The sequence below is a fragment of the Staurois parvus genome, unplaced genomic scaffold (assembly GCF_062004578.1).
Source record: "Staurois parvus isolate SC_StPar_1 unplaced genomic scaffold, SC_StPar_1.0 ptg002181l, whole genome shotgun sequence".
Classification (NCBI taxonomy): domain Eukaryota; kingdom Metazoa; phylum Chordata; class Amphibia; order Anura; family Ranidae; genus Staurois; species Staurois parvus.
The window spans coordinates 2,096,941-2,118,555 of record NW_028319977.1 but is presented as its reverse complement, the minus strand read 5'-3'; the positions used below and the strand labels follow the sequence as shown (position 1 = coordinate 2,118,555).

General features: G+C 44.0%; 2 protein-coding genes across 2 annotated transcripts in view; both read left to right on the top strand.

Annotated features, from left to right (window-relative positions):
* Positions 1 to 1,188: 1,188 nt before the first annotated feature.
* On the top strand, positions 1,189 to 11,380 carry LOC149432251 (uncharacterized). The gene is made up of 10 exons (XM_089665353.1): positions 1,189 to 1,246; positions 4,145 to 4,294; positions 4,370 to 4,507; positions 4,779 to 4,928; positions 7,386 to 7,535; positions 7,611 to 7,748; positions 7,997 to 8,146; positions 10,569 to 10,718; positions 10,794 to 10,931; positions 11,202 to 11,380. Exons 1-10 carry the CDS (start codon positions 1,189 to 1,191, stop codon positions 11,378 to 11,380), a joined length of 1,401 nt encoding a protein of 466 aa, XP_089521479.1.
* A 1,468-nt stretch (positions 11,381 to 12,848) lies between these two features.
* LOC149432250 (uncharacterized) overlaps positions 12,849 to 21,615 on the top strand; it is a 41,109-nt gene continuing 32,342 nt past the window's right edge. Inside the window, exons 1-3 of the mRNA XM_089665352.1 lie at positions 12,849 to 12,991; positions 13,067 to 13,204; positions 13,453 to 13,602. Of these exons, the coding sequence (XP_089521478.1) occupies positions 13,545 to 13,602 (58 nt within the window). The 5' untranslated portion in view covers positions 12,849 to 12,991; positions 13,067 to 13,204; positions 13,453 to 13,544. The remainder of the gene's footprint in view (positions 12,992 to 13,066; positions 13,205 to 13,452; positions 13,603 to 21,615) is intronic.

The window sequence follows — 21,615 nt, the reverse complement described above, 5'->3', positions numbered from 1 at the left end:
CTGGATTAACAGCACTCCGATCCCTGCCCTAGGCTGCAGGCTTGTGGCAAAATTATATGCACACAGGGAACCTCTGATGCGATGGGGGGAATCTAATGTGACGGAGGACCACTGATGTGAAGAAGTGGGGCTGTTATGTGATGGGAAAACTCATGTGAATGGGGGGATTTTGATGTAAAAGTGGTTCTTTAATGTGTTGGTCTCTGGTGTGATGTAGGCCCCAGATGTGATGGAGGGCCTAAGATGGGAAGGGGGACCTCTGATTTGAAGATAAATTCATCAAGACGGTTGTGTGCCTCATCCCAGGCTCAGGTTTCTTTTCTATTTTTTTTAGACTGGGGTACCTCCAGGTTTTGCATACTTTTAGGGGTGCAGTGACTAAAAAAAAGGCTGAGAATTGCTGATCTAAGTTTGTAACTATTTCTGGAATCTGATATCTTACATCACCACCTCCACCTCCAGATCTGATTCCTGTATGTCCGGCCTTCAATCCTGCCATCTGTCTCAATGCCAGACCCGTTCCAGCCCAGTGTCACAATGACAGCCAGTGTAGCGACTCCAAGAAATGCTGCTGCTCCAACTGCGGCCTGGCGTGTGTGACCCCGGACAGAGGTAAAGCCCTGTGCACCCTCTAATACCCCTAACATAGAGATCCTTCACTGACCACCCACTCTGTCCTCTCTCCAGTCAGAGCCGGACGATGCCCGGACATAAAAGCCAAGTGCCATCCAGATCCCATCTATAACTGTACCAGTGACAGTGACTGCCCCGGGACACAGAAGTGCTGCAATATATGTGGGAGGACCTGCTGGGACCCGGCACCAGGTACCACTTTTTTCAAAGCCTATTTTAATAAAATATTTACAGTGGACATTAAAAGAGATATATATTTTTACAATAACATTTGATATCTTTTTTCGGTGTATTATCTATACATTATCTTTGCTTTACAAATAAATATAAAATACTTGATCAAGGATTCCCAGAGCACCAATGTTTATATAAAGAGAAAGCACAGCGGAGGGTGATTTTCGCTGCTTACCTTCTCTCTACAAGTCATTTACTGATGGTTTTCACTGTTTAATTCCTCCTGCAGAGCCGGAGGGGACTTGTCCCAGGAATATTGGCGGTCAATTCGGCTCCCTCCAGTGTCGCTCTATAAACTGCAGCCGGGATTCAGACTGCAAGATGGGAGAGAAATGCTGCGCCTCTGGAGATAGACAGTCATGTGTGAAGCCCTTTACAGGTAATAAAGGGATGGGGGTCCAAATATGAAAATTTACACTCAGTTTACTGATCTAAAATACAGTCAGGACCATAAATATTGGGACATCGACACAATTCTAACATTTTTGGCTCTATACACCACCACAGTGGATTTGAAATGAAACAAACAAGATGTGCTTTAACTGCAGAGTGTCAGCTTTAATTTGAGGGTATTTACATCCAAATCAGGTGAACGGTGTAGGAATTACAACAGTTTGCATATGTGCCTCCCACTTGTTAAGGGACCAAAAGCAATGGGACAGAATAATAATCATAAATCAAACTTTCACTTTTTAATAATTGGTTGCAAATTCTTTGCGGTCAATTACAGCCTGAAGTCTGGAACGCATAGACATCACCAGACGCTGGGTTTCATCCCTGGTGATGCTCTGCCAGGCCTCTACTGCAACTGTCTTCAGTTCCTGCTTGTTCTTGGGGCATTTTCCCTTCAGTTTTGTCTTCAGCAAGTGAAATGCATGCTCAATCGGATTCAGGTCAGGTGATTGACTTGGCCATTGCAGAACATTCCACTTCTTTCCCTTAAAAAACTCTTTGGTTGCTTTTGCAGTCTGCTTTGGGTCATTGTCCATCTGCACTGTGAAGCGGCGTCTAATGAGTTGTGAAGCATTTGGCTGAATATGAGCAGATAATATTCCCGAAACACTTCAGAATTCATCCTGCTGCTTTTGTCAGCAGTCACATCATCAATAAATACAAGAGAACCAGTTCCATTGGCAGCCATACATGCCCACGCCATGACACTACCACCACCATGCTTCACTGATGAGGTGGTATGCTTAGGATCATGAGCAGTTCCTTTCCTTCTCCATACTCTTCTCTTCCCATCACTCTGGTACAAGTTGATCTTGGTCTCATCTGTCCATAGGATGTTGTTCCAGAACTGTGAAGGCTTTTTTAGATGTCGTTTGGCAAACTCTAATCTGGCCTTCCTGTTTTTGAGGCTCACCAATGGTTTACATCTTGCGGTGAATCCTCTGTATTCACTCTGGTGAAGTCTTCTCTTGATTGTTGACTTTGACACACATACACCTACCTCCTGGAGAGTGTTCTTGATCTGGCCAACTGTTGTGAAGGGTGTTTTCTTCACCAGGGAAAGAATTCTTTGGTCATCAACCACAGTTGTTTTCCGTGGTCTTCCGGGTCTTTTGGTGTTGCTGAGCTCACCGATGCGTTCCTTCTTTTTAAGAATGTTCCAAACAGTTGTTTTGGCCATGCCTAATGTTTTTGCTATCTCTCTGATGGGTTTGTTTTGTTTTTTCAGCCTAATGATGGCTTGCTTCACTGATAGTGACAGCTCTTTGGATCTCATCTTGAGAGTTGACAGCAACAGATTCCAAATGCAAATAGCACACTTGAAATGAACTCTGGATCTTTTATCTGCTCATTGAAATTGGGATAATGAGGGAATAACACACACCTGGCCATGGAACAGCTGAGAAGCCAATTGTCCCATTACTTTTGGTCCCTTAACAAGTGGGAGGCACATATGCAAACTGTTGTAATTCCTACACCGTTCACCAGATTTGGATGTAAATACCCTCAAATTAAAGCTGACAGTCTGCAGTTAAAGCACATCTTGTTTGTTTCATTTCAAATCCATTCTGGTGGTGTATAGAGCCAAAAATGTTAGAATTATGTCGATGTCCCAATATTTATGGACCTGACTGTATGTGCCTCTGACATGACGAGGGACCTCTGATGTGAAGGGGACCCCTGATGTAATGGGGGAACTCTGATGTAAAAGTTGTATGCTGATGTGATAGGGGACCTCTGATGTGAAGGGGGATCTCTGATATGATGGGGGACCTCTCATGTGATAGAAGACCTCTGATTTGTTGGGGGGCCTTTGATGTGAAGGGGGATCTCTGATATGATGGTGGACCTCAGATGTGATGAGGGACCTCTGATGTTTTGGGGGACCTCTGATGTGTTGGGAGACCTCTGATGTTTTGAGGGAACTCTGATGTGAAGGCGGACCTCTTATGTAATAGGGGACCCCTGTTGTGATGGAGGGCCACTGATGTGATGCGGGACCTCTGATGTGATGGGGGGAGTCTGATGTGATGGGAAACCTCTGATGTGATGGGAGGACCTCTCATATGAAGGGGGAACTCTGATGTAAAGGTTGTGCTCTGATGTGATGGAGGACCTCTACTGCGATGGGGGACCTCTCTTGTGATGGGGGGGCCTCTTGATGTGATGGGGGACCTCTAATCTGATGGGGAGCCCTGATGCAATGGAGGGCCTCTGATGTAATGGGAAACCACTGATATGATGGGGGACCACTCATGTGATGGGGGACCTCTAATGTGATGGTGTTCCTCTAATGTGATGGGGTACCTCTGATGTGATGGGGACCTCTGATGTGATGGGGGGAGTCTGATGTGATGGGAAACCTCTGATGTGAAGTTGGACCTCTCATGTAAAGGGTGTGCTCTGATGTGATGGGGACCTCTGATATGATGAGGACCTCTGATGTGACTGGGGACCTCTGATGTAAATGTTGGGCTCTGATGTGAATGTTGGGCTGTGATGTGATGGGGACCTATAATGTGAAGGGGAGTCCCTGATATGATGGGGAACCTATAATGGGAAGGGGAGTCCCTGATGTGATGGGGGACCTATAATGTGAAGGGGAGTCCCTGATGTGATGGGGGATCTCTGATATAAAGTTCATTTCATCACGTTGGTTGTATGCCACATCCCAGGCCCAGGTTTCTACATTTTAGACTGGGGTGACTCCAGATTTTTCACACTTTTAAAGGGTTCTGCAAATGATAAAAGGCTGAGAATTGCTGATCTAAGTTTGTAACTATTTCTGGAATGTGATATCTTACATCACCACCTCCACCTCCAGATCTGATTCCTGTATGTCCGGCCTTCAATCCTGCCATCTGTCTCTATGCCAGACCCGGTCCAGCCCAGTGTCACAATGACAGCCAGTGTAGCGACTCCAAGAAATGCTGCTGCTCCAACTGCGGCCTGGCGTGTGTGACCCCGGACAGAGGTAAAGCCCTGTGCACCCTCTAATACCCCTAACATAGAGATCCTTCACTGACCACCCACTCTGTCCTCTCTCCAGTCAGAGCCGGACGATGCCCGGACATAAAAGCCAAGTGCCATCCAGATCCCATCTATAACTGTACCAGTGACAGTGACTGCCCCGGGACACAGAAGTGCTGCAATATATGTGGGAGGACCTGCAGGGACCCGGCACCAGGTACCACTTTTTTCAAAGCCTATTTTAAGAAAGTATTTACAGTGGACATTAAAAGAAATATATATTTTTACAATAACATTTGATATCTTTTTTCGGTGTATTATCTATACATTATCTTTGCTTTACAAATAAATATAAAATACTTGATCAAGGATTCCCAGAGCACCAATGTTTATATAAAGAGAAAGCACAGCGGAGGGGGATTTTTGCTGCTTACCTTCTCTTTACAAGTCATTTACTGATGGTTTTCACTGTTTAATTCCTCCTGCAGAGCCGGAGGGGACTTGTCCTAGGAATGTTGGCGGTCAATCCGACTCCCTCCAATGTCATTCTGTAAACTGCAGCCGGGATTCAGACTGCAAGATGGGAGAGAAATGCTGCGCCTCTGGAGATGGACAGTCATGTGTGAAGCCCTATAAAGGTAATAAAGGGATGGGGGTCCAAATATGAAAATTTACACTCAGTTTACTGATCTATAATACAGTCAGGTCCATAAATATTGGGACATCGACACAATTCTAACATTTTTGGCTCTATACACCACCACAATGGATTTGAAACGAAATGAACAAGATGTGCTTTAACTGCAGACTGTCAGCTTTAATTTGAGGGTATTTACATCCAAATCAGGTGAACGGTGTAGGAATTACAACAGTTTGCATATGTGCCTCCCACTTGTTAAGGGACCTCCCACTTGTTAAGGGACCAAAAGTAATAGGACAGAATAATAATCATAAATCAAACTTTCACTTTTTAATACTTGGTTGCAAATCCTTTGCAGTCAATTACAGCCTGAAGTCTGGAACGCATAGACATCACCAGACGCTGGGTTTCATCCCTGGTGATGCTCTGCCAGGCCTCTACTGCAACTGTCTTCAGTTCCTGCTTGTTCTTGGGGCATTTTCCCTTCAGTTTTGTCTTCAGCAAGTGAAATGCATGCTCAATCGGATTCAGGTCAGGTGATTGACTTGGCTATTGCATAACATTCCACTTCTTTCCCATAAAAAACTCTTTGGCTGCTTTTGCAGTCTGCTTTGGGTCATTGCCCATCTGCACTGTGAAGCGTCCAATGAGTTCTGAAGCATTTGGCTGAATATGAGCAGATAATATTGCCCGAAACACTTCAGGATTCATCCTGCTGCTTTTGTCAGCAGTCACATCATCAATAAATACAAGAGAACCAGTTCCATTGGCAGCCATACATGCCCACGCCATGACACTACCACCACCATGCTTCACTGATGAGGTGGTATGCTTAGGATCATGAGCAGTTCCTTTCCTTCTCCATACTCTTCTCTTCCCATCACTCTGGTACAAGTTGATCTTGGTCTCATCTGTCCATAGGATGTTGTTCCAGAACTGAGAAGGCTTTTTTAGATGTCGTTTGGCAAACTCAAATCTTCCTGTTTTTGAGGCTCGCCAATGGTTTACATCTTGTGGTGAACCCTCTGTATTCACTCTGGTGAAGTCTTCTCTTGATTGTTGACTTTGACACACATACACCTACCTCCTGGAGAGTGTTCTAGATCTGGCCAACTGTTGTGAAGGGTGTTTTCTGGACCTTTTATCTGCTCATTGTAATTGGGATAATGATGGAATAACACACACCTGGCCATGGAACAGCTGAAAAGCCAATTGTCCCATTACTTTTGGTCCCTTAACAAGTGGGAGGCACATATGTAAACTGTTGTAATTCCTACACTGTTCACCTGATTTGGATGTAAATACCCTCAAATTAAAGCCGACAGTCTGCAGTTAAAGCACATTTTGTTTGTTTCATTTCAAATCCATTGTGGTGATGTATAGAGCCAAAAATGTTAGAATTGTGTCGATGTCCCAATATTTATGGACCTGACTGTATGTGCCTCTGACATGACGAGGGACCTCTGATGTGAAGGGAAACCCTGATGTAATGGGGGAACTCTGATGTAAAAGTTGTATGCTGATGTGATAGGGGACCTCTGATGTGAAGGGGGAACTCTGATGTAAAAGTTGTATGCTGATATGATGGGAGACCTCTCATGTGATAGAAGATCTCTGATGTGAAGGGGGATCTCTGATGTGAAGGGGGATCTCTGATATGATGGTGGACCTCAGATGTGATGAGGAAACTCTGATGTGTTGGGGGACCACTGATGTGTTGGGGGACCTCTGATGTGTTGGGGGACCTCTGATGTGAAGGCAGACCTCTTATGTAATAGGGGACCCCTGATGTGATGGAGGGCCACTGATGTGATGCGGGACCTCTGATGTGATGGGGGGAGTCTGATGTGATGGGAAACCTCTGATGTGATGGGGGGACCTTTCATATGAAGGAGAAACTCTGATGTAAAGGTTGTGCTCTGATGTGATGGAGGACCTCTAATGCGATGTGGGACCCTGATGTGAAGGGGGAGCTCTCTTGTGATGGTGGGGCCTCTTGATGTGATGGGGGACCTCTAATCTGATGGGGAGCCCTAATGCAATGGAGGGCCTCTGATGTAATGGGAAACCTCTGATATGATGGGGGACCACTCATGTGATGGGGGACCACTAATGTGATGGTGTTCCTCTAATGTGATGGGGTACCTCTAATGTGACTTCTGATGTGAATGTTGGGCTCTGATATAATGTGAAGGAGAGTCCCTGATGTGATGAGGGACCTATAATGTGAAGGGGAGTCCCTGATGTGATGGGGGACCTCTGATATGAAGTTCATTTCATCACGTTGGTTGTATGCCACATCCCAGGCTCAGGTCTCTACATTTTAGACTGGGGTGACTCCAGATTTTTCACACTTTTAAAGGGTTCTGCAAATGATAAAAGGCTGAGAATCGCTGATCTAAGTTTGTAACTATTTCTGGAATCTGATATCTTACATCACCACCTCCACCTCCAGATCTGATTCCTGTATGTCCGGCCTTCAATCCTGCCATCTGTCTCTATGCCAGACCCGGTCCAGCCCAGTGTCACAATGACAGCCAGTGTAGCGACTCCAAGAAATGCTGCTGCTCCAACTGCGGCCTGGCGTGTGTGACCCCGGACAGAGGTAAAGCCCTGTGCACCCTCTAATACCCCTAACATAGAGATCCTTCACTGACCACCCACTCTGTCCTCTCTCCAGTCAGAGCCGGACGATGCCCGGACATAAAAGCCAAGTGCCATCCAGATCCCATCTATAACTGTACCAGTGACAGTGACTGCCCCGGGACACAGAAGTGCTGCAATATATGTGGGAGGACCTGCTGGGACCCGGCACCAGGTACCACTTATTTTAAAGCCTATTTTAATAAAGTATTTACAGTGGACATTAAAAAAATATTTTTACATGAACATTTTATATCTTTTTTTGTTCTATCTAGCTATAAATGATACTTACTTTACAAATAAATATTAAATGTGTGATCAAGGATTCCCAGAGCGCTACGGTTTATATAAAGGATTTTCGCTGCTTACCTTCTCTCTGCAAGTCATTTACTGATGGTTTTCACTGTTTAATTCCTCCTGCAGAGCCGGAGGGGACTTGTCCTAGGAATGTTCGCGGTCAATCCGGCTCCCTCCAATGTCATTCTGTAAACTGCAGCCGGGATTCAGACTGCAAGATGGGAGAGAAATGCTGCGCCTCTGGAGATGGACAGTCATGTGTGAAGCCCTATAAAGGTAATAAAGGGAAGGGGGTCCAAATATGAAAATTTACACTCAGTTTACTGATCTAAAATACAGTCAGGTCCATCAATATTGGGACATCGACACAATTCTAACATTTTTGGCTCTATACACCATCACAATGGATTTGAAACGAAATGAACAAGATGTGCTTTAAATGTAGACTGTCAGCTTTAATTTGAGGGTATTTACATCCAAATCAGGTGAACGGTGTAGGAATTACAACAGTTTGCATATGTGCCTCCCACTTGTTAAGGGACCAAAAGTAATGGGACAGAATAATAATCATAAGACAAACTTTCACTTTTTAATACTTGGTTGAAACTCCTTTGCAGTCAATTACAGCCTGAAGTGTGGAACGCATAGACATCACCAGACGCTGGGTTTCATCCCTGGTGATGCTCTGCCAGGCCTCTACTGCAACTGTCTTCAGTTCCTGCTTGTTCTTGGGGCATTTTCCCTTCAGTTTTGTCTTCAGCAAGTGAAATGCATGCTCAATCGGATTCAGGTCAGGTGATTGACTTGGCCATTGCATAACATTCCACTTCTTTCCCTTAAAAAACTCTTTGGTTGCTTTTGCAGTCTGCTTTGGGTCATTGTCCATCTGCACTGTGAAGCGGCGTCCAATGAGTTGTGAAGCATTTGGCTGAATATGAGCAGATAATATTCCCGAAACACTTCAGAATTCATCCTGCTGCTTTTGTCAGCAGTCACATCATCAATAAATACAAGAGAACCAGTTCCATTGGCAGCCATACATGCCCACGCCATGACACTACCACCACCATGCTTCACTGATGAGGTGGTATGCTTAGGATCATGAGCAGTTCCTTTCCTTCTCCATACTCTTCTCTTCCCATCACTCTGGTAAAAGTTGATCTTGGCCTCATCTGTCCATAGGATGTTGTTCCAGAACTGTGAAGGCTTTTTTAGATGTCGTTTGGCAAACTCTAATCTGGCCTTCCTGTTTTTGAGGCTCACCAATGGTTTCCATCTTGTGGTGAACCCTCTGTATTCACTCTGGTGAAGTCTTCTCTTGTTTGTTGACTATGACACACAGACACCTACCTCCTGGAGAGTGTTCTTGATCTGGCCAACTGTTGTGAAGGGTGTTTTTTGGACCTTTTATCTGCTCATTGTAATTGGGATAATGATGGAATAACACACACCTGGCCATGGAACAGCTGAGAAGCCAATTGTCCCATTACTTTTGGTCCCTTAACAAGTGGAAGACACATATGCAAACTGTTGTAATTCCTACACCATTCACCTGATTTGGATGTAAATACCCTCAAATTAAAGCAGACAGTCTGCAGTTAAAGCACATCTTGTTCTTTTCATTTCAAATCCATTGTGGTGGTGTATAGAGCCAAAAATGTTAGAATTGTGTCGATGTCCCAATATTTATGGACCTGACTGTATGTGCCTCTGACATGACGAGGGACCTCTGATGTGAAGGGAACCCCTGATGTAATGGGGGAACTCTGATGTAAAAGTTGTATGCTGATGTGACAGGGGACCTCTGATGTGAAGGGGGATAGCTGATATGATGGGAGACCTCTCATGTGATAGAAGATCTCTGATGTGAAGGGGGATCTCTGATATGATGGGGGACCTCTCATGTGATAGAAGACCTCTGATGTGATGGGGGACCTCTCATATGAAGGGGGGACGCTGATGTAAAGGTTGTGCTCTGATGTGATGGAGGACCTCTGATGTGATATGGGACCTTTAATGTGAAGGGGGACCCTTATGTGAAGGGGGAACCTTTATGTGATGGGGGGCCTCTAATCTTATGGGAGGGCCCTGATGTGATGGGGACCTCTGATGTGAAGTTGGACCTCTTATGTAAAGGTTGTGCTCTGATGTGATCGGGACCTCTGATGTGAAGTTGGATCTCTGATGTAATGGGGAACTCTGATGTGAAGGTTGTGCTCTGATGTGATGGGGACCTCTGATGTGAAGGTTGGGCTCTGATGTGATGGGGGACCTATAATGTGAAGGGGAGTCCCTGATGTGATGGGGGACCTCTGATATGAAGTGAGACCTCTGATGTGAGGGTTGTGCTCTGATGGGAAGGTTGGGCTGTGATGTGATGGGGGACCTATAATGTGAAGGGGAGTCCCTGATGTGATGGGGAACCAATAATGTGAAGGGGAGTCCCTGATGTGATGGGGGACCTATAATGTGAAGGGGAGTCTCTGATGTGATGGGGGACCTCTGATATGAAGTTCATTTCATCACGGCGGTTGTATGCCACATCCCAGGCTCAGGTTTCTACATTTTAGACTTGGGTACCTCCAGATTTTTCACACTTTTAAAGGGTTCTGCAAATGATAAAAGGCTGAGAATTGCTGATCTAAGTTTGTAACTATTTCTGGAATCTGATATCTTACATCACCACCTCCACCTCCAGATCTGATTCCTGTATGTCCGGCCTTCAATCCTGCCATCTGTCTCTATGCCAGACCCGGTCCAGCCCAGTGTCACAATGACAGCCAGTGTAGCGACTCCAAGAAATGCTGCTGCTCCAACTGCGGCCTGGCGTGTGTGACCCCGGACAGAGGTAAAGCCCTGTGCACCCTCTAATACCCCTAACATAGAGATCCTTCACTGACCACCCACTCTGTCCTCTCTCCAGTCAGAGCCGGACGATGCCCGGACATAAAAGCCAAGTGCCATCCAGATCCCATCTATAACTGTACCAGTGACAGTGACTGCCCCGGGACACAGAAGTGCTGCAATATATGTGGGAGGACCTGCTGGGACCCGGCACCAGGTACCACTTATTTTTAAAGGCCAATTTTAATAAAGTATTTACAGTGGACATTAAAAAAATGTTTTTACATGAACATTTTATATCTTTTTTTTGTTGTATCTAGCTATAAATGATACTTACTTTACAAATAAATATTAAATGTGTGATCAAGGATTCCCAGAGCACCAATGTTTATATAAAGAGATAGCACAGCGGAGGGGGATTTTCGCTGCTTACCTTCTCTTTACAAGTCATTTACTGATGGTTTTCACTGTTTAATTCCCCCTGCAGAGCCGGAGGGGACTTGTCCTAGGAATGTTGGCGGTCAATCCGGCTCCCTCCAATGTCGTTCTGTAAACTGCAGCCGGGATTCAGACTGCAAGATGGGAGAGAAATGCTGCGCCTCTGGAGATGGACAGTCATGTGTGAAGCCCTTTACAAGTAATAAAGGAAAGGGGGTCCAAATATGAAAATTTACACTCAGTTTACTGATCTAGAATATGTGCCTCTGATATGACGAGAGACCTCTGATGTGAAGGGGGACCCCTGATGTAATGGGGGAACTCTGATGTAAAGGTTGTATGCTGATGCAATGGGGGAACTCTGATGTGAAGGTTGTACCCTGATGTGATAGGGGACCTCTGATGTGAAGAGGGACCACTGATGCAATGGGGGAACTCTGATGTGAAGCCTGTTGTACTCTGTTGTGATAGGGGACCTCTGATGAGAAGGTAAATTTTTGATATGATGGGGAACCTCACATTTGAGAGGGAACTTCTCATGTTATTGAAGATCTCTGATGTGATGGGGGACCTCTCATATGAAGGGGGGACGCTGATGTAAAGGTTGTGCTCTGATGTGATGGAGGACCTCTGATGTGATATAGGACCTTTAATGTGAAGGGGGACCCTTATGTGAAGGGGGAACCTTTATCTGATGGGGGGCCTCTAATCTTATGGGAGGGCCCTGATGTAATGGGGCCTTTGATGTGATGGGGACCTCTGATGTGAAGTTGGTCCTCTTATGTAAAGGTTGTGCTCTGATGTGATCGGGACCTGTGATGTGAAGTTGGATCTCTGATGTGAAGGGGGACCCTGATGTGAAGGAGGAACCTTTATGTGATGGGGGGCCTCTAATCTTATGGGAGGGCCCTGATGTTATGGGGACCTCTGATGTGAAGTTGGACCTCTTATGTAAAGGTTGTGCTCTGATGTGATGGGGACCTCTGATGTGAAGGTTGTGCTCTGATGTGATGGGGACCTTTGATGTGATGGGGACCTCTGATGTGAAGGTTGTGCTCTGATGTGATCAGGACCTCTGATGTTAAGGTTGGGCTCTGATGTGATGGGGGACCTATAATGTGAAGGGGAGTCCCTGATGTGATGGGGGACCTCTGATATGAAGTGAGACCTCTGATGTGAGGGTTGTGCTCTGATATGAATGTTGGGCTGTGATGTGATGGGGAACCTATAATGTGAAGGGGAGTCCCTGATGTGATGGGGGATCTACAATGTGAAGGGGAGTCCCTGATGTGATGGGGAACCTATAATGTGAAGGGGAGTCCCTGATGTGATGGGGGACCTATAATGTGAAGGGGAGTCCCTGATGTGATGGGGGACCTATAATGTGAAGGGGAGTCCCTGATGTGATGGGGGACCTATAATGTGAAGGGGAGTCCCTGATGTCATGGGGAACCTATAATGTGAAGGGGAGTCCCTGATGTGATGTGGGACCTCTGATATAAAGTTCATTTCATCACGTTGGTTGTATGCCACATCCCAGGCTCAGGTTTCTACATTTTAGACTGGGGTGACTCCAGATTTTTCACACTTTTAAAGGGTTCTGCAAATGATAAAAGGCTGAGAATCGCTGATCTAAGTTTGTAACTATTTCTGGAATCTGATATCTTACATCACCACCTCCACCTCCAGATCTGATTCCTGTATGTCCGGCCTTCAATCCTGCCATCTGTCTCTATGCCAGACCCGTTCCAGCCCAGTGTCACAATGACAGCCAGTGTAGCGACTCCAAGAAATGCTGCTGCTCCAACTGCGGCCTGGCGTGTGTGACCCCGGACAGAGGTAAAGCCCTGTGCACCCTCTAATACCCCTAACATAGAGATCCTTCACTGACCACCCACTCTGTCCTCTCTCCAGTCAGAGCCGGACGATGCCCGGACATAAAAGCCAAGTGCCATCCAGATCCCATCTATAACTGTACCAGTGACAGTGACTGCCCCGGGACACAGAAGTGCTGCAATATATGTGGGAGGACCTGCTGGGACCCGGCACCAGGTACCACTTTTTTCAAAGCCTATTTTAAGAAAGTATTTACAGTGGACATTAAAAAAATATTTTTACATGAACATTTTATATCTTTTTTTGTTCTATCTAGCTATAAATGATACTTACTTTACAAATAAATATTAAATGTGTGATCAAGGATTCCCAGAGCGCTACGGTTTATATAAAGGATTTTCGCTGCTTACCTTCTCTCTGCAAGTCATTTACTGATGGTTTTCACTGTTTAATTCCTCCTGCAGAGCCGGAGGGGACTTGTCCTAGGAATGTTCGCGGTCAATCCGGCTCCCTCCAATGTCATTCTGTAAACTGCAGCCGGGATTCAGACTGCAAGATGGGAGAGAAATGCTGCGCCTCTGGAGATGGACAGTCATGTGTGAAGCCCTATAAAGGTAATAAAGGGAAGGGGGTCCAAATATGAAAATTTACACTCAGTTTACTGATCTAAAATACAGTCAGGTCCATAAATATTGGGACATCGACACAATTCTAACATGTTTGGCTCTATACACCACCACAATGGATTTGAAATGAAATGAACAAGATGTGCTTTAACTGCAGACTGTCAGCTTTAATTTGAGGGTATTTACATCCAAATCAGGTGAACGGTGTAGGAATTACAACAGTTTGCATATGTGCCTCCCACTTGTTAAGGGACCAAAAGTAATGGGACAGAATAATAATCATAAATCAAACTTTCACTTTTTAATACTTGGTTGCAAATCCTTTGCAGTCAATTACAGCCTGAAGTCTGGAACGCATAGACATCACCAGACGCTGGGTTTCATCCCTGGTGATGCTCTGCCAGGCCTCTACTGCAACTGTCTTCAGTTCCTGCTTGTTCTTGGGGCATTTTCCCTTCAGTTTTGTCTTCAGCAAGTGAAATGCATGCTCAATCGGATTCAGGTCAGGTGATTGACTTGGCCATTGCATAACATTCCACTTCTTTCCCTTAAAAAACTCTTTGGTTGCTTTTGCAGTATGCTTTGGGTCATTGTCCATCTGCACTGTGAAGCGGCGTCCAATGAGTTGTGAAGCATTTGGCTGAATATGAGCAGATAATATTCCCGAAACACTTCAGAATTCATCCTGCTGCTCTTGTCAGCAGTCACATCATCAATAAATACAAGAGAACCAGTTCCATTGGCAGCCATACATGCCCACGCCATGACACTACCACCACCATGCTTCACTGATGAGGTGGTATGCTTAGGATCATGAGCAGTTCCTTTCCTTCTCCATACTCTTCTCTTCCCATCACTCTGGTACAAGTTGATATTGGTCTCATCTGTCCATAGAATGTTGTTCCAGAACTGTGAAGGCTTTTTTAGATGTCGTTTGGCAAACTCTAATCTGGCCTTCCTGTTTTTGAGGCTCACCAATGGTTTCCATCTTGTGGTGAACCCTCTGTATTCACTCTGGTGAAGTCTTCTCTTGATTGTTGACTATGACACACAGACACCTACCTCCTGGAGAGTGTTCTTGATCTGGCCAACTGTTGTGAAGGGTGTTTTCTGGACCTTTTATCTGCTCATTGTACTTGGGATAATGATGGAATAACACACACCTGGCCATGGAACAGCTGAGAAGCCAATTGTCCCATTACTTTTGGTCCCTTAACAAGTGGAAGGAACATATGCAAATGTTGCACATACGGTAAATAATTCAACTGTGCGAAGGATGGGTCGGGTGAAACCAGAAGTGCTTTATTAGGAATGGCTGTAACAAACACAGAAAACCCTTAATTACATGTGACTGGATATGTTCACTGTAATCACTTTCCTCTATACATTACTAAATATTTCCATATACATTAATAAGTATTTTCATATACATTATTAAAAATCTTTAATCACAATACTGAATATCTAGACCTCTGCAGATATGCTAGTGACCTATTCTGCATAACAATAGCGTATTACAATAGAGAAATCACGTTCCCTGTATCTTAGCTCCAAATCACATAGCTGCAATATATATTCACATTTATGCTACAAGTAATCTGATTGCATAATAGTAACAGCGACATTTACTAACCACCAGGACATGTTAAGTCCTTTTGTCCTATTTATCATGTTAAACAGCCTCCTGCTTACCTGTAACAAACACAGAAAACCCTTAATTACATGTGACTGGATATGTTCACTGTAATCACTGTCCTGTAGGAAACAAAGTGTTAGACTTTTTGTTCCTACTTCTGTGTCTTCCTATTATCACAGGAAGTAGTTCTGCCCTCTTGTGATGGTACAATAAAAATGCAATCACTAGTATCTTCTATTGACAAAGATAGATTACTGTTATATTAGGTATTAGGCTTTGGATTTAAATTTTATGGGGCTGCCTATTTTCTACACCTCTTACACTCTCCCCCACAAATTGTTATGTCGTCCCTGACATACGCAGAATTTTTTTAAGAAAACATTCTTTTACTTGTCTAGTAGTAACCATAGGAAGCCAATGGTAAGTAGTAACCAAGTTACTTGAGGAAACATCCTCCCTGTGACATCTACTCCCTATTACATCACAGCTTCCCACCAGGCCCACAGCGCTATAGTACCTGGCAAGATATAGTTGCGTGTAACCAACTATTTAGTAAAACCCCTTTCTATACATATTTGTATAGGTTACTAAGTTTAGACAAAGGTGATGAGAAACTAGGGAACATTTTATTACTTTTATACCTTTTAATCATAATGGCGGAATACCCATTGTACATCAACAATGCAGCATAACGTTGCCATCAACTGCTCTGTACTTTTATTGGCCGACTCTGTCTCTTTGTAACATCTAGTTCCCTCACCTAAAACTGTTTCTGCCTGACCTACAATATCTGCAGTACAAATGCAATTATATTTTTCCTTACTTGAACCAACAGAAAAGTAACATATAATTATTTTGGTTTTGGTAATTAACTTTGGTATAGTGTCCCAAATAGTAAACAATGGATCAATAAACATAATCACTTCTACCAGCTTCTATAGTCTTCAGCAAAACATTCTGAACTGAAATACCAGCTAGAGTCAACAGGTAATGTAGGAATACTGTCTATAACTTGTATAGATGAAACTCTGGTAACACTACTGGGTTGACCTAAAGTGTCATATGTCAAAATCTTTGGTTGTCTCCTGTTCCTGTAGGGTTGTATTCTACATTGAGGAAGTGAATCTGAAAGGTCCTCATTCTCCTCTACATCACTTTCAACAAGTTGTTCTGTGTTCTCTGTTGCTGGGCATTCTTCTTCTATACCTCCAAATGCATACTCAGTTTGTTCAATTTGATCTATAGGCTCAGTCTCTCTGACTCCTTCTACATCATACTCACTTACTTCCAGCTGACGTGGATAGAACTCAATAGCTTCTGGATTTAGCTCTGTACTTTCCTCTGGGTGGTCATGCTGGGTGACTGGGATGAAAGATCTCCAGTGTCTTTGTTCGTGATCTGATTCATTTTCTGATTCTCCCTCAGATGTCTGTGTAGGTTGTTGAGTTGTATTTCGATCCTTCCCTTGCTTTCTTGCACTGGTTCTTTTGGGTATTTGTTGACCTTGGTCGCTAGGTAGATAATCACATGGCAATAGTAAGTTGCGATGTAAAATCCTTGTTCGGCCTTTTCCAGTTTCTGGTTTGATTTCATACACTGGACTGTCTGCACACTTCTTTTTAAGAACAACATGTATGGTATCTTCCCAAAATGATCTCAATTTTCCTGGACCTCCTCTTTCGGTAAGATTTCTGACTAGAACTTTGCTACCTGGTAGAAGTTCAGCTCCATGAATTTTCTTGTCATAGTGTTCTTTTCCTCTCTGTGCAGCTTGAGTAGCTATTTTTGAAGCAACCTTATAGGCCTCAGACATTCTATGTGTCCATATGTTCACATATTCAGAGTAGGTCTTGTATTTTTCAGTTACTGGAGTGTCAAACATACTATCAATGGGTAGTCTTGGAGACCTTCCAAACAGTAGGAAGAATGGAGATTGTCCTGTAGCTTCACTTCGAGTACAATTATATGCATGGACTACCTTTGCTAGTGAATTTTTCCAGTCCTTTTTGGAATCTGGTGACAGGGTACGAAGCATGGATAGCAGGGTACGATTAAATCTTTCAACTTGCCCATTACCTTCTGGGTGATATGGCGTTGTGTGAGAATTTTGGATGTGGCAGTGCTTCCCTAATGTCAAAAACAAGTGATTTTCAAACTCTCTACCCATATCATGGTGAATTCTGGTAGGAAATCCAAATTTCAAGACAAAATCATTGAATATTTTGTCAGCAACAGTTTTTGCGGACTTGTTCTTGGTTGCATATGCCTGAGCAAATCTTGTAAAATGATCTATTACCACTAAGATATACTCATATCCACCTTTACATTTCTCGAGATGAAGAAAGTCAATGGAGACCATCTCAAAAGGATAAGTTGTCACAATATTGTTCAACGGGGCCCGAACAAGCTTATTTGGCCGTTTGTCTTTCAGACAAGTACATTGACGTGTGATGTAATGCTCAGTGTCCCTTTGCATATGTGGCCAAAAGAATCTTTCTCTGATTAAATTTACAGTCCTTTCTACTCCTAAGTGTCCCATCTCTTCATGTAACTCTTTCCATACTAAGTGATGGCACAACTTGGGCAACACTAGTTGAGAACCAGATGATGTTTTCCATCTCAAAATGTTATTGTCGTCGAGGTAGAGTTTGGTCCACTGTTTCATAAGTATGAAAAGATCAACAGGTTCACCTTGTCGTTCCTGTTTGGATGGAAACTTGTTTTGGCTTTTGTACTTCCATACTTTTCCAATCACAGAGTCTTCCTTCTGTGCGGTTCTTATTGTCTCTTTTGGTATTTGAGTTACCTTCTTTGGTGTTGCATCGGTTGTATTGGCAATCGTCATTGGACATAGCCAAGGTATCCTTTCTTTTTGATGTGCTTGAATTGCTTGAGTTATGCAAGTGATGACTTTGGGGTCTACTGCTTGTGAACATTGTTGCATGTATTGTTCAGGACTCAATGGCATACGAGAAAGAACATCTGCATCAGCATTCCTTCTCCCAGGACGATATTTAATAGTGAAGTTGAAGTCAGCTAGTTCTGCAACCCATCGATGTCCTGTAGCATTCAATTTTGCTGTAGTGAGGACATAGGTTAGTGGATTGTTGTCAGTATATACAACAAATGATGGACAGTAATATAGGTAATCTCGGAATCTATCACATATTGCCCACTTCATTGCTAGAAACTCGAGCTTCCCTGAATGCATGTGGTAGTTTTTCTCAGCAGGTGTGAGAGTTCTAGACCCATAAGCAATCGCCTTTAGTTTCTCCTCTTGCTCTTGGTATAATACGGCTCCTATTCCTTCTTGTGAGGCATCACAGTGAAGAACAAAGGGTTTGGAATAATCGGGGTAACCCATAACTGGAGGACGAGTTAACACTTCAATGAGCTGGTTCAGTACTATCTGATGATGGTCAGTCCAGGCTATAGACTGATAGGATGGAAGTTGACCTTTTGACTTTCGGATTGGTTTCCTCCTCTTCTTTGTCTGGTTATCTGGTGTTGAGGTTGTGGTAGGTGTCAAACCTGCTGACAATAGTTCATAGAGAGGTTTGGCAATTCTGGAGAAGTTTTGAACGTAAGGGCGATAGTAGGAAATAAATCCTAATAGTTTCCTAAGTTCTCCGACAGTCTTTGGTTGATTGTTTCTTAAGGCAAGAACAGGTGCCGTGTCGGCCGGGTCCATAGAGTGGCCTTCTTTTGACACAATCTTGCCCAGGAATCTGACTTTATTTTGAAAAAGTTCACACTTCCTGGCTGTTAACTTGATTCCGTGTTGTTGGTAACGTTGGAGTACTGACCGGACATGCTCCACATGCTCCTGGAATGATTTACTATGGACGAGGTTGTCATCTAAGTATGGCAGGCAAATCTCATCTCTCAGTCCTATTAAACATGTCTCCATACTGCGTTGGAATTCATCTGGTGCAGAGCTCAGACCAAAGGGTATTCGGATCCATTCATACAAACCCCAAGGTGTAATGAATGCTGTCAATGGTCGACTGGCTTCTTCCATAAATCCTTGATGGTATGCTTTCCCCTGGTCTAGCACAGAAAACCATGAACTTCCTCCTAGACTGTCCAGCATGTCTTGGATTCTAGGAATTGGATGACGGTCAGGAATAGACTTCTGGTTCAACTCTCTATAATTGCAACACAGTCTTAAACTGCCATCTTTCTTTCTTACGCACACAATGGGTGAGGAATATGATGATTTTGATTCTGCAATCCATCCTCGATTTATCAGATCCTGCAGATATTCCTTAACTTCTTGGTGCAGTGGTTTCGGCACAGACATGTAAGTTCTCGTGACCGGTGTACTGTCTTTGAGACAAATCTGTAACTGTAAAGAAGGAATACATCCTGCATCAGAGTCATCTTTGGCAAAAGCATTGCATTCTTCCCTTAGCATTTCTTTGACGGTTTGTTGATCTTCAGGAGAGAGGTGTTTCAATGGCACTGGCGGGTCCCAGCACTCCTGTTTGTCATCCCCCACCCGCGGATAAGTCTCATTTGGATTTCCAATTTTCCCTTTTGGTCCTACCTTGAGTGTCTGTGGTTCAGAGGTCACCAAATTAGTAAACACATTTGCTGATTGTTTCAATTGTACTTGAGCCGGATATGTTGTTTTTATGGGCTCTACACCTCCAATCTTTGTTTGACCTGGTAACACAATGTCCCATTTAGTTGTATTCCAAACTGGAATGGTCAGTTTGGAGAATTGTCCTCTTTGAAATGAGACTAGTGTCTCACCAATATGCAGTCCATCCGGCAGGTGATAAGCCTCACTCGGTGTAAACAAAACTGTCTGAGCCTGCAAGGACGGTTTGGTGTGAGCACTACACCGGATGTCTGTTACAGTATTTGCAGGGATTCTTTGGTTCTTAGTACCAGTCTTTACGATAGCACCACTGGTTTCCCTACAGTTGGCTTGTAGTAAGCTTACAAGGACTTCTGCTTTGGGGGTTGGCAGTTCCAAAGCTGTTCTTAATATGTCCACAAAACCTGGGATAACTTTCTTCCCATCAGCAACTGTCTCTTTGAATGTTTCTTCAATTATATTATAGCCGATAATTGGCTTCTCAGCCACTTTCTCATCCTCAGAGACTACTAGTGGTACTAATAACTGTTTGGTAGTATTACTGCTCGATGTAAGCTGAAAGGTTACCTCAATCCAACCTGAGAATGGAATCTTTGTCTCATTGGCTGCTTTCCCTTGGAGTACCCCTGGTCCCAGCAGTTCTTCAAATGATCAGAGCACAGTGTGTGGCAGTACTCGCTGTCTCCAGCCCTCATTGATAATGCTAACCTGAGAGCCAGTATCCCATAAGGCCTGGACAGGTGTTTTGTCTATTTCACAGTTCACAAGGCATCTCTTTCCAATAAGATCCAGTAGCTTGTTGTGCTTTTTCAAAGTGATGCCATTCACATTGGTTGGCAATTTTTCAGCTGTCGGGGATAGTCTTTGAGCAGGGCAGGTTGGCGTTTTCCTCCAGTAGTCTGCGTTTAACTTTCCAGCCAGGGCTCTGATGGTAGGTTGGGGACTGGTTTCTTTACTACTGACATGATTTGCACTTTGGGATGCAGGTTTGGTTCTGGCACAGGTTACTGTTGGTCCCTTAACAGCAACCTTCTCCCGTTTAACTGATTTTGTTTGGCCGCTCTGCATTGTCTTGCCCTATGTCCAGCTCGACCACAGTTAAAGCAATGGTCACATGCAGTTCTCTGATCAGTCTTTTCACAAGATTGACAAGTCTCTGTCCTTCGTCCAACAGTTGTTCTAGGTCCTCCAAAGCCATGCTCTTGTCGAGTTCTCGAATCTTGGAGAAGTGTTTTCATATCAAATATTTTTTGTTGCAACTCATCTGAGACTGTAGGATCGTCCAAGTGTTGTTTTAGTTGGAACTTGATATGGTCACTTCTCAGTCCAGTGCCCACTGACCTTAAGAATTTCTTTTGTATAAATTCAGTGCCGAAGTGTTCATCTGAACCTTCCCCTTGTGAAACGAACAGCAAATGGTCCTTCAATGCAATGGCCCTAAATAGGAAGTTCTGGGGAGTCTCTTTACTATTCTGTGATATATTGATCAATTGTTGGTATAGTTCGGAAGCATTTTCCTCTTTATAATGGATTTTTAGGATTCTCTTGAGTGGCACTAGGGTCAGTCCACTCTTCAGCTCTAGCATGCCTCTGAGACTTGACCCAGGACTAATGGCTTTCACCACAGCTTCCACAAGCTCTGACTCGGGATATCCCTTTTGCAGTCCCATGTCAATCTGGTGCATGAGGTTAGTATAGGACAGCTTATCTTTCTGTTCCTTTTCACCTATCTGACCAGCAATTTTAAAGTCCTTTCTGA